Raw genomic sequence first — 20,288 nt, forward strand, 5'->3', positions numbered from 1 at the left:
CGTCCGTCCCTGCTGTGAGACGGTGACTGTACCCACTGGGTCGTCTGTCCCTGCTGTGAGACGGTGACCGCACCCACTGGGTCGTCCGTCTCTGGTCTGAGACCGTGACCGTACCCACTGTGTCGCCCGTCCACGTTGTGAGACGGTGACTGTACCCACTGGGTCGTCCGTCCCTGCTGTGAGACGGTGACCGCACCCACTGGGTCGTCCGTCCCTGCCATGAGACCGTGACCGCACCCACTGGGTCGTCCGTCCCTGCTGTGAGACCGTGACCGTACCCACTGGGTCGTCCGTCTCTGCTGTGAGACGGTGACTGTACCCACTGGGTCGTCCGTCCCTGCTGTGAGACGGTGACTGTACCCACTGTGTCGTCCATCCCTGCTGTGAGACGGTGACTGTACCCACTGGGTCGTCTGTCCCTGCTGTGAGACGGTGACTGTACCCACTGGGTCGTTCGTCTCTGGCGTGAGACGGTGACCGCACCCACTGGGTCGTCCGTCCCTGCTGTGAGACGGTGACTGTACCCACTGGGTCGTCTGTCCCTGCTGTGAGACGGTGACTGTACCCACTGGGTCGTTCGTCTCTGGCGTGAGACGGTGACTGTACCCACTGTGTCGTCCGTCCACGGTGTGAGACAGTGACTGTACCCACTGTGTGGTCCGTCCACGGTGTGAGACGGTGACTGTACCCACTGTGTCGTCCGTCCACGGTGTGAGACGGTGACTGTACCCACTGTGTCGTCCGTCCACGGTGTGAGACGGTGACCTACCCACTGTGTCGTCCGTCCCTGCTGTGAGACCCTGACCGCACCCACAGTGTCGTCCGTCCCTGCTGTGAGACGGTGACCGCACCCACTGGGTCGTCCGTCTCTGGTGAGAAACGGTGACTGTACCCACTGTGTGGTTCGTCCCTGCTGTGAGACGGAGACTGTACCCTGGGTCGTCCGTCTCTGGCGTGAGACCGAGACCTACCCACTGTGTCGTCCGTCTCTGACGTGAGACCGTGACCTACCCACAGTGTCGTCCGTCCCTGCTGTGAGACCGTGACCGCACCCACTGGGTCGTCCGTCTCTGGTGAGAAACGGTGACTGTACCCACTGTGTCGTTCGTCCCTGCTGTGAGACGGAGACTGTACCCTGGGTCGTCCGTCTCTGGCGTGAGACCGAGACCTACCCACTGTGTTGTCCGTCCCTGCTGTGAGACCGTGACCTACCCACTGTGTCGTCCGTCCCTGCTGTGAGACCCTGACCGCACCCACAGTGTCGTCCGTCCCTGCTGTGAGACCGTGACCGCACCCACTGGGTCGTCCGTCTCTGACGTGAGACCGTGACCGTACTCACTGGGTCGTCCGTCCCTGCTGTGAGACAGTGACTGTACCCACTGGGTCGTCTGTCTCTGACGTGAGACCGTGACCACACCCACTGTGTTGTCCGTCCCTGCTGTGAGACCCTGACCGCACCCACAGTGTCATCCGTCCCTGCTGTGAGACCGTGACCGCACCCACTGGGTCGTCCGTCTCTGACGTGAGACCGTGACCGTACTCACTGGGTCGTCCGTCCCTGCTGTGAGACAGTGACCGTACCCACTGGGTCGTCTGTCTCTGACGTGAGACCGTGACCACACCCACTGGGTCGTCCGTCCCTGCTGTGAGACCGTGACCGTACCCACCGTGTCGCCCGTCCACGGTGTGAGACGGTGACTGTACCCACTGGGTCGTCTGTCCCTGCTGTGAGACGGTGACCGCACCCACTGGGTCGTCCGTCTCTGGTCTGAGACCGTGACCGTACCCACTGTGTCGCCCGTCCACGGTGTGAGACGGTGACTGTACCCACTGGGTCGTCCGTCCCTGCTGTGAGACGGTGACCGCACCCACTGGGTCGTCCGTCCCTGCCATGAGACCGTGACCGCACCCACTGGGTCGTCCGTCCCTGCTGTGAGACCGTGACCGTACCCACTGGGTCGTCCGTCTCTGCTGTGAGACGGTGACTGTACCCACTGGGTCGTCCGTCCCTGCTGTGAGACGGTGACTGTACCCACTGGGTCGTCTGTCCCTGCTGTGAGACGGTGACCGCACCCACTGGGTCGTCCGTCTCTGGTCTGAGACCGTGACCGTACCCACTGTGTCGCCCGTCCACGTTGTGAGACGGTGACTGTACCCACTGGGTCGTCCGTCCCTGCTGTGAGACGGTGACCGCACCCACTGGGTCGTCCGTCCCTGCCATGAGACCGTGACCGCACCCACTGGGTCGTCCGTCCCTGCTGTGAGACCGTGACCGTACCCACTGGGTCGTCCGTCTCTGCTGTGAGACGGTGACTGTACCCACTGGGTCGTCCGTCCCTGCTGTGAGACGGTGACTGTCCCCACTGTGTCGTCCATCCCTGCTGTGAGACGGTGACTGTACCCACTGGGTCGTCTGTCCCTGCTGTGAGACGGTGACTGTACCCACTGGGTCGTTCGTCTCTGGCGTGAGACGGTGACTGTACCCACTGTGTCGTCCGTCCACGGTGTGAGACAGTGACTGTACCCACTGTGTGGTCCGTCCACGGTGTGAGACGGTGACTGTACCCACTGTGTCGTCCGTCCACGGTGTGAGACGGTGACTGTACCCACTGTGTCGTCCGTCCACGGTGTGAGACGGTGACTGTACCCACTGTGTCGTCCGTCCCTGCTGTGAGACGGTGACTGTACCCACTGTGTCGTCCGTCCCTGCTGTGAGACGGTGACTGTACCCACTGTGTCGTCCGTCCACGGTGTGAGACAGTGACTGAACCCACTGTGTCGTCTGTCCCTGATGTGAGACGGTGACCGTACCCACTGGGTTGTTCGTCTCTGGCGTGAGACGGTGACCGTACCCACTGTGCCATTCGTCCCTGCTGTGAGACGGTGACCGTACTCTGGGTCGTCCGTCTCTGGCGTGAGACCGTGACCTACCCACTGTGCCGTCTGTTCCTGCTGTGAGACGGCGACCGCACCCACTGGGTCGTCCATCCCTGCTGTGAGACGGTGATCGTACTCTGGGTCGTCCGTCTCTGGCGTGAGACCGTGACCTACCCACTGTGCCGTCTGTCCCTGCTGTGAGACGGTGACCGCACCCACTGGGTCGTCCATCCCTGCTGTGAGACGGTGACCGCACCCACTGGGTCGTCCGTCCCTGCTGTGAGACGGTGATCGTACTCTGGGTCGTCCGTCCCTGCTGTGAGACGGTGACCGTACCTTGGGTCGTCCGTCTCTGGCGTGAGACCGTGACCTACCCACTGTGCCGTCTGTCCCTGCTGTGAGACGGTGACCGCACCCACTGGGTCGTCCGTCCCTGCTGTGAGACGGCGACCGCACCCACTGGGTCGTCCATCCCTGCTGTGAGACGGTGACCGTACCTTGGGTCGTCCGTCTCTGGCGTGAGACCGTGACCTACCCACTGTGCCGTCTGTCCCTGCTGTGAGACGGCGACCGCACCCACTGGGTCGTCCATCCCTGCTGTGAGACGGTGATCGTACTCTGGGTCGTCCGTCTCTGGCGTGAGACCGTGACCTACCCACTGTGCCGTCTGTCCCTGCTGTGAGACGGTGACCGCACCCACTGGGTCGTCCGTCCCTGCTGTGAGACGGCGACCGCACCCACTGGGTCGTCCATCCCTGCTGTGAGACGGTGACCGTACCTTGGGTCGTCCGTCTCTGGCGTGAGACCGTGACCTACCCACTGTGCCGTCTGTCCCTGCTGTGAGACGGCGACCGCACCCACTGGGTCGTCCATCCCTGCTGTGAGACGGTGATCGTACTCTGGGTCGTCCGTCTCTGGCGTGAGACCGTGACCTACCCACTGTGCCGTCTGTCCCTGCTGTGAGACGGTGACCGCACCCACTGGGTCGTCCATCCCTGCTGTGAGACGGTGACCGCACCCACTGGGTCGTCCGTCCCTGCTGTGAGACCGTGACCGTACCCACTGTGTCGTCCGTACCTGGTGTGAGACCGTGACCGTACCCGCTGTGTCGTCCGTCTCTGGTCTGAGACAGTGACCGTACCCGCTGTGTCGTCCGTCCCTGGTCTGAGACAGTGACCGTACCCGCTGTGTCGTCCGTCTCTGGTCTGAGACAGTGACCGTACCCGCTGTGTCGTCTGTCCCTGGTCTGAGACAGTGACCGTACCCGCTGTGTCGTCCGTCTCTGGTGTGAGACCGTGACCGTACCCGTTGTGTCGTCCGTCGCTGGTCTGAGACAGTGACCGTACCCGCTGTGTTGTCCGTCCCTGGTCTGAGACAGTGACCGTACCCGCTGTGTCGTCCGTCTCTGGTGTGAGACCGTGACTGTACCCACTGTGTCGTCCGTCTCTGGTCTGAGACCGTGACCGTACCCGCTGGGTCGTCCGTCCCTGGTGTGAGACCGTGACCGTACCCGCTGTGTCGTCCGTACCTGGTGTGAGACCGTGACTGTACCCGCTGTGTCGTCCGTCCCTGGTCTGAGACAGTGACCGTACCCGCTGTGTCGTCCGTCTCTGGTCTGAGACAGTGACCGTACCCGCTGTGTCGTCCGTCCCTGGTGTGAGACCGTGACCGTACCCGCTGTGTCGTCCGTCCCTGGTGTGAGACCGTGACCGTACCCGCTGTGTCGTCCGTCCCTGGTGTGAGACCGTGACCGTACCCGCTGTGTCGTCCGTCTCTGGTGTGAGACCGTGACCGTACCCGCTGTGTCGTCCGTCTCTGGTCTGAGACCGTGACCGTACCCGCTGTGTCGTCCGTCCCTTGTCTGAGACCGTGACCGTACCAACTGTGTCGTCCGTCTCTGGTGTGAGACCGTGACCGTACCCGCTGTGTCGTCCGTCTCTGGCGTGAGACCGTGACCGTACCCGCTGTGTCGTCCGTCTCTGGCCTGAGACAGTGACCGTACCCTTTGTGTCGTCCGTCTCTGGTGTGAGACCGTGACCGTACCCGCTGTGTCTTCCGTCTCTGGTGTGAGACCGTGACCGTACCCGCTGTGTCGTCCGTCTCTGGTGTGAGACCGTGACCGTACCCACTGTGTCGTCCGTCCCTGGTGTGAGACCGTGACCGTACCCGCTGTGTCGTCCGTCTCTGGTCTGAGACCGTGACCGTACCCGCTGTGTCGTCCGTCCCTGGTGTGAGACCGTGACCGTACCCTTTGTGTCGTCCGTCTCTGGTCTGAGACCGTGACCGTACCCGCTGTGTCGTCCGTCTCTGGTCTGAGACCGTGACCGTACCCGCTGTGTCGTCCGTCCCTGGTGTGAGACCGTGACCGTACCCGCTGTGTCGTCCGTCTCTGGTGTGAGACCGTGACCGTACCCACTGTGTCGTCCGTCTCTGGTGTGAGACCGTGACCGTACCCGCTGTGTCGTCCGTCTCTGGTCTGAGACAGTGACCGTACCCGCTGTGTCGTCCGTCTCTGGTGTGAGACCGTGACCGTACCCGCTGTGTCGTCCGTCTCTGGTGTGAGACCGTGACCGTACCCTTTGTGTCGTCCGTCTCTGGTCTGAGACAGTGACCGTACCCTTTGTGTCGTCCGTCTCTGGTGTGAGACCGTGACCGTACCCGCTGTGTCGTCCGTCCCTGGTGTGAGACCGTGACCGTACCCGCTGTGTCGTCCGTCCCTGGTGTGAGACCGTGACCGTACCCTTTGTGTCGTCCGTCTCTGGTCTGAGACCGTGACCGTACCCGCTGTGTCGTCCGTCCCTGGTGTGAGACCGTGACCGTACCCGCTGTGTCGTCCGTCCCTGGTGTGAGACCGTGACCGTACCCGCTGTGTCGTCCGTCCCTGGTGTGAGACCGTGACCGTACCCGCTGTGTCGTCCGTCCCTGGTGTGAGACCGTGACCGTACCCGCTGTGTCGTCCGTCCCTGGTGTGAGACCGTGACCGTACCCGCTGTGTCGTCCGTCCCTGGTCTGAGACAGTGACCGTACCCGCTGTGTCGTCCGTCCCTGGTGTGAGACCGTGACCGTACCCACTGTGTCATTCTGCCTCCTATTCACAGAGTCATCGAACACAACAGCACAGAAAGCGGTTCTTAGGCCAGCTAATCTGTGTCAAAATGTTATTCAGTCGAGTTCCGTCGACGGCAACCACGTCCCTGCTCACCCCTCCCATCCATGTATCTCTCCAAATTTCTCCTAAATGTTCAAATCAACCCCGCATCCACCACGTCCAATGGCAACTTGTTCCACATTCTCACCACCCTCTGTGTAATGAAGTTTCCCCTCAAATTCCCCTGAAATAGTTTACCTTTTACCCTTAGCCTATGACCTCTAGTTCTATTTTCACCTAACCTGAGTGGAAAAAGCCTGCTTTCATTTACCTTTATCAATACCCTCATAATTTTGTATATGTCCTTCAAAGCTCCCATGTTCTACTATGCTGCAGGAATAAAGTCCCACCCTTCTCAACCCTTCCCTACAGCTCAGATCCTCAAATCCCAACAACATCCTTTCAAGTTTTCAATGTATTCTTTCAATCTTATTGTCAGCTTTCATAGGTTCAGGGCTATTTCTCTAGTGTGCACCATCCCTCGGTATCCTTGAGAAGGAGGTGACTTGGGATATTGCTGGCAGTCAACACTGCCCAAGGTCACTATCAAGCAGATCGCACATCTGCTGAGTAGCCGGGAGCATTGCAGTGTCCACACCCTCAGTCCTGTAGCCAATGCAGTGTCTTGAGGGAGGGAAACGGGCACTGTTGATACCTCATCCACTCTCTCTCTTCTGTCTTTCTTGCCTACTTTCCTCAATCTAGCCTTCAGCGTCATTGCCTCTCTGTAATGGACGTGGATCCCCTCTGTACCTCTCCTCCTGCTCTGGGCCTGAACCATCAGCAGAAGATACAACGCCTAGTACGAATGCTTCTTCTCTTCCTCCCTCTCCACTTCCATCTGCACCACCTCTTCCAGCCAAAAAGCATTGCCGACAAAATCAGGTACAGTGTCAGAGCTTCAACCTCCCTCGAGTTTCATTCAGGGCTTGCTGCTGCCCGTGATTTAATGCCAACTGTACTGGAGTTTCTTCCTTGGTCAGAGGAAGCTTCCCTGTTCCCCTCGGTATGGGTTATAATGCAGTGCGTTTCTACATTCAATGAGTACTACGAAGCTGGGGATTGGAAACAAAAACAGAAACACTCAGCAGGTCAGACAGCATCTATAGAAAGAGAAACAATTAATGTTGATGAGCTTTCAGCAGAACTGGAAAGCGTTAGAAACCAAACCAGTCTTAAAATGTAGAGAAAGTGAAAGAGGCTGTCAAAGAATACAGCAGCATACCTGCCTGTCTGTTAACCTATTTGTCTATCTCTCTGTCTGTCTGTCTGTCTGTGTCTATCTGTGTCTGTCTGTCTATCTATCTATCTCTCTGTCTATCTATCTGCCTGTCTTTTAATCCTCTATCTGCTTATCTATATATCTGTTTGTCTATCTATATATTCATCTGTGTCTGTCTCTATCTGTCTATCTCTCTCACTACTCTACTCCACTCCCAAACACTCTCCCTCTTCCCTCCCACTCCCCCCTCCCTGCCCTCTCCTCCTCTCCTCCCCCTCTCCCTCTCTCCCTCTCTCTGCTTCTCTGTCTCTGTCACTCTTTCTCACTCTCTCTCTCTCACACTCTCACACTTTCATCCACCTCTCTCCCTCACCTTTCTCTCTCTCTCTCTCTCTCTCTCTCTGTCTCTCACTGTGTTTCAATCTCAATTTCTCTGAGGTTCTATCTCTCGTGTTTTTCCCTTACTGCAGTATGGTATTTGTGAATGTGATGTAAACAATGTGTGTTTGTCAGCCACTGAACGTCAGTGACCCTGTGCTGAGTAAGTTTCTGCGCATTTCTGTTGCTGTTGGGAAATCTGTTTTCTTAAGTTTGTAGCTGGATTTTAGCTTCCATGTTTTGCTGGTTTCAAGCAACTGCAGATGAGGCCACATTGGTACAAGACAAAATTCATCTGCAGTGAAGTTTAAAGCTCATTCATTTGCAAAAATCAGTGTCCTGAGTCCCTTACTTGAACCTCTGCTGTTCAAAGCTCCAGAACTTGTTCTGCATTCTTTGCCCTCACTGAATTGTCCAAGCTCAAAGTCAGCTGTTGCAAAGGTTTCTTCCAGTCGGGTCATGTGCTATGCTGTGTAATCCCCAGTAATAGAAGCGTGGTACAATTCCCTGATCTGTAGACCTGTGAAGTGAATGAGAGAGAACGGTTTAGATGGTGCTGGTACTAATCGAGTCTCTTCATTGAGCCGGGCTTCCAGTAAGTGTCAGGTCAAACTGTACATGAACAACACCCAAGACCATTCTGCAATTCTAACCAGCTAACTATACTTCTGTTACGGTTTCCAGCGAGGTGCAAGTTGTTCAAAGTTAGGTTTATTGGACATGTATGCATAGGTGCAAGGAAAATCTTACTTGTGGCATAATCACACAAGCAGCATTCATAAAACAAGCATAAGTGTTACCAAACTATGCCAGAGGGAACACAGGACAAAATAGACCCCAGCTTAATGCAAAGTGGTCATAATGTTGCTAAACTGTAGTGATTAAGCGTGTGCCGCTTGGTTTAAGAAACGATTGATTGAAGGGAAGTAGCTGTTCTTGAACCCAATGGTTTGGGACTTCAGGCTTTGGTACTTTTTGCCTAGGAAAAGTTTTTCATTTCAATACAAATTCATTCTGTTAAAATATCCCAAGGCTGGTATATCTGGGTGCGTAATGTATCACAGTCCTTCCATCAAGTGTGACCGGTTTGCTGGTGGTGGTGAGTGGCTGAAGGATTAAAGGAAGTAAGTGCTTCACTGACGGGAACTGTTCCCGTCAATGTGACTGCAGTGACGTTGGACTGTGACGTTAGATGGTGACGTTATTCACCGATAGGAACAGCATCCGTCAATGTGACTCCAGTGATGTTATTCACTGACGAGAACAGCACCTGCCAATGTGACTCCAGTGTCGTTAGACGGTGACGTTATTCAACGAGAACTGTACCCGTCAATGTGACTCCAGTGACATTAGGCAGTGATGTTAGATGGTGACGTTATTCTCCAACGAGAACTGTACCCGTCAATGTGACTCCAGTGACATTAGGCAGTGATGTTAGATGGTGACGTTATTCTCCAACAGGAACTGTACCCGTCAATGTGACTCCAGTGACGTTAGACAGTGACCTTAGATGGTAACGTTATTCTCCAACAGGAACTGTACCCGTCAATGTGACTCCAGTGACATTAGGCAGTGATGTTAGATGGTGACGTTATTCTCCAACAGGAACTGTACCCGTCAATGTGACTCCAGTGACGTTAGACAGTGACCTTAGATGGTGACGTTATTCTCCAACAGGAACTGTACCCGTCAATGTGACTCCAGTGACGTTAGACAGTGACCTTAGATGGTAACGTTATTCTCCAACAGGAACTGTACCCGTCAATGTGACTCCAGTGACGTTAGACAGTGTCGTTAGACGGTGACGTTATTCTCCAACAGGAACTGTACCCGTCAATGTGACTCCAGTGACGTTAGACAGTGACCTTAGATGGTAACGTTATTCTCCAACAGGAACTGTACCCGTCAATGTGACTCCAGTGACGTTAGACAGTGACCTTAGATGGTAACGTTATTCTCCAACAGGAACTGTACCCGTCAATGTGACTCCAGTGACGTTAGACAGTGACCTTAGATGGTAACGTTATTCTCCAACAGGAACTGTACCCGTCAATGTGACTCCAGTGACATTAGGCAGTGATGTTAGACGGTGACGTTATTCTCCAACAGGAACTGTACCCGTCAATGTGACTCCAGTGACGTTAGACAGTGACCTTAGATGGTAACGTTATTCTCCAACAGGAACTGTACCCGTCAATGTGACTCCAGTGACGTTAGACAGTGACCTTAGATGGTAACGTTATTCTCCAACAGGAACTGTACCCGTCAATGTGACTCCAGTGACGTTAGACAGTGACCTTAGATGGTAACGTTATTCTCCAACAGGAACTGTACCCGTCAATGTGACTCCAGTGACGTTAGACAGTGACCTTAGATGGTAACGTTATTCTCCAACAGGAACTGTACCCGTCAATGTGACTCCAGTGACGTTAGACAGTGATGTTAGATGGTAACGTTATTCTCCAACAGGAACTGTACCCGTCAATGTGACTCCAGTGACGTTAGACGGTGACGTTATTCAATGGGAACTGTACCCGTCAATGTGACTCCAGTGACGTTAGACAGTGACCTTAGATGGTGACGTTATTCTCCAACAGGAACTGTACCCGTCAATGTGACTCCAGTGACGTTAGACGGTGACGTTATTCAATGGGAACTGTACCCGTCAATGTGACTCCAGTGACGTTAGACAGTGACCTTAGATGGTGACGTTTTTCTCCAACGGGAACTGTACCCGTCAATGTGACTCCAGTGACGTTAGGCAGTGATGTTAGACGGTGACGTTATTCAACGGGAACTGTACCCGTCAATGTGACTCCAGTGACGTTAGACGGTGACGTTATTCAACGGGAACTGTACCCGTCAATGTGACTCCAGTGACGTTAGACAGTGATGTTAGATGGTAACGTTATTCTCCAACAGGAACTGTACCCATCAATGTGACTTCATTGATGTTAGACGGTGACGTTATTCACCAACAGGAATTGCACCCGTCTATGTGACTCCAGTGACATTAGATGGTAACAGCTATGTTTTGCCATGAAGGCACATGCTTGCTCCCATAATCACTTGAATGTTTTAATTTTGGTTTTAAAGAGCTTCCACACTCTGGAGGACAGGAAGAAGCAGCAGAAAGAAGGTACTTACCAGAGTGACACAGTGCCAAGAAAGAAGACCAGCTCAGGTACTGTGTCGAGGTTCAGTAGTTCGACACTGGGCCGCAGTTCCACCCCTCAGGTCAGTCTGCAAGTGCGAACAGTGTAAAATGTTCAATAGCTGTATGGTGTCGATCTTGTCTGGTGGGGTAGACTATTGAGTTTAGCCATGAGACTATTGGGTAGTTTAGAGGGACTTGACGTTTGTTTTGGAGTTGTACAGTCATACAACACATAAAAGGCCTTTCGGCCCACTATCTCAGTGCTGACCTTGGAGTGGACATTGAATTTGGTTTGGGCCTCATGGAGCTGCAGTACTGGCTTGCTGTGGAGAAGTTTGGAACGGATGAACCGTTTCCTTTTGGTGATGAACTCCTTGAAAATGTAATTGGGTATTGGATAGAACTACAGTCCCAACAAACCAATTCATGGCCTTCAATTTTATCCGAAGTTACCTTCCACCATCATTATGCGCTGTGTGGTATGACGAGGGTGATCATGGTCCATGGCCATGATTGTTCTTGACAAATTTTTCTACAGAAGTCGTTAGCCATTACCTTCTTCTGGGCAGTGACACTGGCCATTATCACCACCCTTCAGAGATTGTCTTTCTGGCGTCAGTGGTCGCTTATGCAGGACTTGTGATAGCACGAGCTGCTCCCGTGGCTTCATACGACCCTTATCAGGGGCTAAGCAGGTGCTAGACCTTGCCCAAGGGTGACCTGCAGGCTGGCAGAGGGAAGGAGCACCTTATACCTGCTTTGGTAGAGACGTATCTCCATGCCATCAGCCCAGTTACATTACAGCAGAAGGTATAGGAGCCCATCAAGCCTGCTCCGCCCTTCAATCATAGCTGATTATTTTTTCAACCCCATTCTCCCACTATCCTCTCATAACACTTGCTCCTTTACTGATCAGGAACTCATTAATCCCTGCCTTAACTACACCCAGCAACTTGGCCTCCACAGTCCTGTGTGGCAACCAATTCCCCATCCTCTCACTGAAAAAAATTCCTCATCTCAGTTCTAAAATCATGTACTTTTAGCTGTGCACTTGGACACAAGATTCTCCTAATAACAAAAGCATCCTCTCCACGTCCTCAATATCCAGGCCTTTCAGTATCTGGTAGGTTTCAAAGAGCCTTGCCCCCCTCCCATTCCACATCCTTGTATACTCCATCATGTACAATCCCAGAGACATCCAATGTTCTTCATACATTAAACCTTTCAATTCTGGGTTCATTCTTGGTGAAAAACTTCTGGACCCACTGTCATGAACCCCGTGATGGGAATAAAGAACCAGCAGAGATGGAGAACACTTTGGGAGTCCAGTATTGCTATAAACTAATAATATTTATTAGTAACTACGCAATACAGTAATATAAATGTAGATAAATCAAACAGGTTAGCAATGATTTTATATATATATAAATGTAAGTATATCAGTGAGTGTGGAAATATATGTATGAAAAACTGAGCTTCTTTAAGTCTAGGGGTAAAAAGATACAGTCTTAAACGATGATGAGTAAAGTTCAGTTCAGTTCAGTTCGTGGTATCTAGCTGAGTAGTGATGGAGAGAGAGAGAGAGGGAGAGACTTGAGTCTTCAGGTGAGCTGACGCCATCGATCTTCTCGTTGTCCTTCAAACTCCATTAAAAGTCACCGACTGTGACTTTAACAAAGGGGACCGGTTTTCTGTGGTGGAGCTATCCCCCAGGCGAGGATGGACACATGGACAACTCCCCACCAGTCAACCCTTTTCCTCTTCCCACTGCAAGAGCGACGGATCGATCCGCCTGATCAATCCTCCAAAACCCACTTTTTCTGCGGGCACAACAATGCTCATTCAGTGTCCAGAACACGTGTCTGAGGTCTGTATCATCTGACCTCCCACTTTATCTTCTCATGCTGAGCATCAACTGTCATTTAAATAACTCCTCCTTCCTCTCTCTGTGAAGAAATGCAAGCAGGCAATAATCCTTGAAGAAAGTGTCAACAACTTGCCGAAAATCATAAAAACGAGTGTCCATTAAATAACACCACCTTCGTTCACCATAGCAACTTACGAGCTGCTCGGTGCTGTCTCCAACTCCAACTCAGTAGGAATCCAAAGTTACTTCCAGTGCCTTAAAGTGACAGTCCAATCGTTAGTCTTCGTCACTCTCTCTTTTACAAACAAGCTGCTGGTGTTAAGTAACTCGCTCTCTCTCTTTTCAAAAGCACAGTTCATAGGGGTACTTCAGGATCCCTTCACACTCCCCTTCCTCAGAGAGAAAAAAAATGACGAAGATGATTTTTTTTGTCTAAATGTAAATTACAGAGTTTGAAACAATGCAGGTAACATCATCAGATGACAGAGCAAAAATGTGTACAATTTCCAACTTAATATCTGGATAACTAATTAGCTATAATATTGTCAATATCTTTCACATGTTTGATTTTTAAGTCACATTCTTGCAGTATCAGACTCCAATTTAACAACCTTCTATTCTTATCCTTCATCTTAGTTAGAAACATCAATGGATTATATCCCATGTAAACCACAAGTGGTCTCTGAGCAACAGAAAGATTATGAGGCCTCTGCACACAGACCTCAAAATGTTGTAAGGCCAGAATGAGTGCTCGTAATTCCTTTTCAACAGTTGTATAATTTTTCTAGTGTACATTAAAATTCTTTGAGAAATAAGCTACTGGATGTTCAATGTGATTCAGTCCTTCCTGTAACAGTACGGCCCCAGCAGCTTCGTCACTAACGCCTGTTGCTATCGAGAATATTTTTGAAAAATCAGGTGCTTTGAGCACAGGATGATAACACAGGTTGGTTTCCAGACATTCAAATGCCTCCTGGCAAAGGTCATTCTATACAAATCTTTTACTCTTCCCCAGGAGTTTTGTTAGGGGGAGAGCGATGTCTGCAAAGTTCTTACATAACTTACAGTAATATCTAACCATTCCTAAAATCCTTCTTAAAGCTTCCTCGCCGGTTCGAACAGGAACTTCAGCAATAGCTTGCACCTTGACCTGTGCAGAAGCCAGGTGGCCCTGGCCTTCTACGTAGCCAAGATAAATAACAGTAGCATGACCTAACTTACTTTTAGCAAGGTTCACAGTAAGATTGGCCTTGGAAAGTCTGTCAAACCATTTTTCTACAGCTGCAATCTGCTCTTCCCACGTGTCATTCCAGACCACTAAATCATTGATATAAGCCCCTGTGTTTCATAAACCTCCAATCACAGAATTGATCATTCTTTGAAATGTCTTTGGAGCATTTTTCATCCCGAAGGGTAAAACAGTGTACTCATACAGTCTAGATGATGTCACGAATGCTGATATCTCTTTAGCCCTCTCTGTTAAACGAACACCCCAGTATCCTTTTAACAAGTCAATCATTATAAGGTATTTCGCCTTCCCCACTCTATCAATACAGTCATTCACTCTCTTTCCTTGTTCTTTCTTGTTTCTAATTTCTTCTTCAACCATTTTACTGTTCTCAAAGTTCACTCTGTGAAGATGCCCTTTCATAGGCTGGGCTGAATTCAGAATGACGTCATGCACTGCACCTGCGCACCATTTCAAAATGCCAATTAGTCCTTTCACTTGTTTTCGCTGTGTAGGATCCAACTGGTGGACCTTATCAGTAATATTTTTCAAAACAATGGAATTCTGACATTTCGGTGAGTTTAGATTTAGTGGGTAAACATGTTTTTCCACTCCATCATCAGATTCCACGACTCCATTTTGTTCCATAACAGTTCTCCTAGCGGCAATTCTAGCAAACAAGTGTCCTATTTTGATTCGACCATTTTGTAAACTTTCCTTTGCAAGGACACAAAGCTTATTAAATCCCTTCCAGAGTTCTCTGAGTAGGGTCAAAGGTCCTTTTGGCCTGTAACTGAATACAAGTTCCAACAAACTACACTTCACTGCCTTCTGAATCAAACCTCCAACAATAAATAAGAGGAGGGGAACCCCCTCATCTCAATTTTCCTCATTTCTCACACAATATGCTTTAATCATGGACTTAAGAGTTGAGTTGATCCGTTCCAAGGCTCCCTTGGAACCTGTGTGATATGTAGATGACACCATGTGCTTAGCTTCTAATTCTCTAACTATCCCCTGGAATGTTCTCGAAGTAAAGTTACTGCCCTGGTCAAATTGAATTTCTTTGGGTAGACCTACCAGTGTGTAAAACATACTGAATGCTGTTACCACAGTCGTAGTGTTACCTGAATATCCTGATTAGATTTCCCCTCAACTTGACAGGTATGGTCAGTCCTGTAAAAATTCACAACATCCTTCCTTAAACTAGGCCAGTAAAATTCCTTCATAATCCTATTCACTGTCTTTCTCACTCCATGCAATCCACCTAAAGGCATACTATGAGCCATGTTTAAAATTTCAGCCCTATAAACTTTCAAAACCACCACATGACTTGCAGGCACTGTAGCTTGTCTCCACCTCCTCATCAACACCCCATCTTTAAGGTAATATCCCACTGACTCTCTCTGAACCTCCTCTCCTGTGAGAGCTATCTCCCTTAAAGCCACCATTTCAGAATCTCGCTTCTGTTCCTCTATAAATTCCTTCCTCAATAAAGAGAAACCTTTCTCATACACCTTACTCTTATCAGCTGTACTACCCTCTAAGTCCTGCTGAAACCTGGAAGGTAGAAAAGTCTGACACATCATCCTAATTTAAACCTCTGGTTTTGCTATCATAGGCCTCAACAGCTGCTTTGCTCATCAGCTGAACAGCCATATCAACCTTACCTTGGAGAGGTGTCAACATGCCTCCATTGTTTACTAAACTCATCACCATCATCAGGCTTATGAGAATCATGTATACATTATGGAAGAGACCAAACAATCCGTTTATCAAATTCCTTCGACTTATTTCCATAACCTTACACTGAATAACAGCATGACCTTGCAGGTGCTTACTTCCAAATGTTCAAACAAAATTCAATAGAGTATCACATCCTTTCTCAGCAGGCCTTTGTCCTGCAAGCAGGGTCAAAGGTCGCACAACCATCCAAACTTCTCCAGCACTTTATCCAAAAGTCCAGGAACAGCACTTCTCCCATTACTTTCATTAACACTGACCTCACCCAATTTCCATCTCTTCACCAACTTTTAAAACACAGTCTAACACAGTCTCACATTCCACTGGTACCAAGGTTAACCCCTTGTTCACTGAACCAAGATCATCTGACACACAAAAACTGCATTCCTTTTCAACCAAGCTAGGCACCTCAGACTTCAATTGAGCCTCAACACAAGGTTCAGAATCCTGTGAACTCACAGGTACTTCAACAAGCTGAACACATTCAATCGGAACAGCTGCCTCTTCTGGCCTGTCATCACTTGTCCCAGTTTCAAATTCAGGGTCATCCCGACCCTCCCAGCTATTCTCTGGCAAACTCCTTTCTGGAGTAAACTCAACCTTGTGGGTTAAAACTTCTTCGTCTGCTTTCTTTTCAAACCCCTGCAGGGTAGCGGCATCCTCTGCAACTGGGCATGCCCTTACCTCATCAGGAACACAACTTTTAAATTCATCACACAAAACAAGCCCTTCCAAGCTGTAAAAATCATCAGGGTCCGACACTAAACCTCTTGGCTGCAACTTCTCACTTTTAAATTGTCTCTGTCTTTCTGCCACGTGATCCTCACGTTGCCATTTCTGCCTTTCAAACTGCTTCAACAGCCTCGAGCTGTTTTAATTTCAATTGCAATTTCAACTGAACCTCAGCCTCAGTAGGTTTTCTTCCCACAAACAACTCTAACGCCTCCCGACCAATTTGTTCATATCGCGGATGCAGGCCCCAATTTTGTCACAAACCCCGTAACAAGAATAAAGAACCAGCAGAGATGGAAAACACTTTGGAGTCCAGTATTGCTATAAACTAATAATATTTATTAGTAACTACGCAATACAGTAATATAAATGTAGATAAATCAAACAGGTTAGCAATGATTATATATATATATAAAAGTAAGTATATCAGTAAGTGTGGAAATATATGTATGAAAAACTAAGCTTCTTTAAGTCTAGGGGTAAAAAGATACAGTCTTATGATGATGAGTAAAGTTCAGTTCAGTTCAGTTCATGGTATTTAGCTGAGTAGTGATGGAGAGAGAGAGAGGGAGAGATTTGAGTCTTCAGGTGAGCTGACACCGTCGATCTTCTCATTGTCCTTCGAAATCCATTGAAAGTCACCGACTGTGACTTTAACAAAGGGGACCGGTTTTCTGTGGTGGAGCTATCCCCCAGGCGAGGGTGGACACATGGACAACTCCCCACCAGTCAACCCTTTCCCCTTTCCACTGCAAGAACGACGGATCGATCCGCTTGATCGATCCTCCAAAACCCACTTTTTCTGCGGGCACCACAATGCTCATTCAGTGTCCAGAACATGTGTCTGATGTCTATCATCTGACCTCCTACTTTATCTTCTTGTGCTGAGCATCAACTGTCATTCAAATAACTCTTCCTTCCTCTCTCGGTGAAGAAATGCAAGAAGGCAAAAATCCTTGAAGAAAGTGTCAACAACCTGCCGTAAATCATAACATCGAGTGTCCATTAAATAACACCGCCTTCGGTCACCATAGCAACTTATGAGCTGCTTGGTGCTGTCTCCAACTCCAACTCAGTAGAAATCCAAAGTTACTTCCAGTGCCTTAAAGTGACAGTCTAACCGTTAGTCTTCGTCTCTCTCTCCTTTACAAACAAGCTGTTGGTGTTAAATAACTCTCTCTCTGTTTTCTAGAGCACAGTTCATAGGGGTACTTCAGGATCCCGTCACACCACTCCAAGGCCAATATATTCTCCTCAGATATGGGGCCCAAAATTGCTCACAATATTTTCCATTGTGGTTTGACCAACACTTATAAACTCTCAGCAGTTTATCCTTGCTTTCATATTTTATTCCTCATGGACTGAGCCTGGTGACTGAGGGAACATGATTTCAGAGTAATGTTCTAGCAGGTACATCTCTGATAGGAAAGTCACCAAGTCTGCAATTTGAGCAGGTCTCTGCTCACCCATGATGAGTTGGAGGGTTAGTGTATTGTATTGTTAGTAGATTGTTGTGTATGCAATGCGCACTCTCCTCTTGTAGACGGTTCCCTTTATTTACCACTCTATGTATGGGCTTGCTTTGCCTGGATAAAGCAGGCTGAGGAGATGATAGGGGAGATGGTCAAAACTCTTGTATTAAAAACAAGAGGACACAAGTTTTAGGTGAGAGGAGAAGCTTTACGGGGGATCTGAGGGGTAAGTGTTTGCACTGCGTAGTTGATATTGGAGCCTGCTGCTGGTAGAATCAAGTACAATCATTATATTTAACAGGCATATAGACAGGCATATAAACATGGAATGTATAGAGAGATGCAGTACTAATGCCAGGCAATAGGATAGTGTAGATGGGCAGAAAGGTTAGCATAGACCCATTGGGCCATAGGGCCTGTTTCAGTGCTGCACAATTCTGTGGCACGTCCATAAATTCCACTCCATCTAATCCCATTGAAGAGAGTAGGGTGATAACAGTTCTGGTGGGAGAGTGATTATAGATGCCAATGACGAGACATTACTTCAGTGAAACCTGCTGACGAGTGAAGAGAGGGTGATGATTGTTCTGGTGGGAGAGTGACTATAGATGCCAATGACGAGACATTACTTCAGCGAGAACATGTATTTCCTTTTCCATCTACAGAGTCACTTAACTCTGGTGCAAAGCAACAGCTGTGGCAATATTCCCCCTCACAACGCCACAGCAAGTGTGAAGGAGATGGACATTAGGAGGCTTCAAGGTCACAAAGGTATTTATAATTTGCCCAATTATCTATAAGGTTCTCAGTGCACATAATGTAATGTGTGGTAACATTGTGGAGTGTTAAATGTTGATAATATTCTGGTGTGTGCAAGATGTTAATGTGATATTTGCAATATTGGGTGTATGTGCATGTTGGGACAGTCTTATCAATGCTTTTGTCTTTTCATTCTGGTTTGGGTAGACTGCCAGGAACCCTTCAGCTGAGTAGTTTACCTTCTACTCATTACATACTGTCAAATCACACCTCTGCTTTCACCTCTTTTCTACTCGCAGATCTCTCTCGGTTGTTGGGCATTGCTGAGGTAGTCAACCTGGGCTGTGTGCTTCTTGACTTCTCCAACAGTGCTTTGAGTATCTCTGTCTACAGTTCAAATATTCAGCTGCTGCTCTTTATTCTGATTGTCCATCAGTGAGAGTGAGTGATTAACTCCAGTCCCAGCTCCTCATTGGACATCTGTCCGTGATCTCAAAGTCCTTAAATATTTCACCTTTCACTCTTAACCCACGACCTCTAGTTCTAATCTCGCCCAGCCTCAGTGGAAAAAGCCTTTCTGAATTTACCATATTTATACCCCCCGTAATTTTGTTCACCTCAGTTAAATCCCCCCCTCAGTCTTTTATGCACCAGGGAATCAATTCCTAACTTATTGAACCTTCCCTGATAATTAAGGTCCTTAAGATCTGGCAACATCCCCGTAAATTTTCTCTGCACCCTTTCAATCTTATTGATATCTTTCCTGTAGGTAGGCGACCAGAACTGCACACGATGCTTCAAATTAGGACACAACAATGTCTCACAACATAACATCCTAACCCTAGTACTCTGTACTTTGATTTCTGGAAGCCAATGTACCAAAGGCCGTCTTTATGACCCTATCTAATTGTGATGACATTTTCAAGGAATTATTCACCTGTATTCCCAGATCCCTGTTGTACCACACTCCTCAGTGGCCGACCACTGGTAAAGCAGGCAAGTGACATGCTTGTTTTCATTAGTCAGGGCATTGAATTCCAGAGCTAGGAAGCTATATTACAGTTTTATAAAACTCTGGTTAGGCCACATTTAGAGTATTGCATTCAATGCTGGACTCCAGCTTACAGGAAGTATATAGAGGCTTTGGAGAGGGTGCTGAGGAGGTTTATAAGATGCTGCCTGATCTGGAGAACGTGTACGATGGGGAGAGGTTGAACAAGCTGGGGCTGTTTCCTCTAGACCCAGTGGAACCTGGGGTAAGATTTGATAAAGTCGTGCGAGGCCTAAGTAGATAGCACGTACCTTTTCCCAGGACAGAAATGTCTATTACTCGGAGGCATGCACTTAAGATGAAAGGAAGATAGTAGAAAGATTTTTTAGCTAGTGAGTAGTGGGGATGGAGAATGCACTTCTAGGGCCGGGCAGAGAAGTGGATAGTAGAGCAGCAATCGAGAGGCTCTGAGGTAGGCACATGAGTATGCAGAAGAGAGAGGGGAATACACTATGTTCAGGGAGATATTTGTTTAAATTGGTTTAATTAATTTGGCATATCACGGCTGAAGAGCCTGTCCTATGCTATACTCTTACCTCTCAGCTTCTTTGACTCCAGAAAACAGCCCCAGCCTGTCTAATCTCTGGTCACAACCTGGTAATGTTACAGCTATATTGGACGCCAGTCAGACCCCACTTGGAGTACTGTGGTCAG

The 20,288-nt window shown here is 49.3% G+C and overlaps 1 protein-coding gene across 7 annotated transcripts in view; it reads left to right on the forward strand.

The window, feature by feature from the left end:
* The window catches only part of LOC134348215 (pleckstrin homology-like domain family B member 2), a 308,822-nt gene that overhangs the window by 188,758 nt on the left and 99,776 nt on the right, over window positions 1-20,288 (forward strand). For 5 of the 7 annotated variants that reach the window (XM_063051250.1, XM_063051252.1, XM_063051254.1 and 2 more), the window contains 3 exons: window positions 6,731-6,910; window positions 10,722-10,862; window positions 18,490-18,595. In XM_063051250.1, the coding sequence (XP_062907320.1) occupies window positions 6,731-6,910; window positions 10,722-10,862; window positions 18,490-18,595 (427 nt within the window). The remainder of the gene's footprint in view (window positions 1-6,730; window positions 6,911-10,721; window positions 10,863-18,489; window positions 18,596-20,288) is intronic. The other 2 variants (XM_063051253.1, XM_063051255.1) reach the window with 1 other exon arrangement.

This window comes from Mobula hypostoma, chromosome 6, assembly GCF_963921235.1.
Source record: "Mobula hypostoma chromosome 6, sMobHyp1.1, whole genome shotgun sequence".
Classification (NCBI taxonomy): Eukaryota; Metazoa; Chordata; class Chondrichthyes; order Myliobatiformes; family Myliobatidae; genus Mobula; species Mobula hypostoma.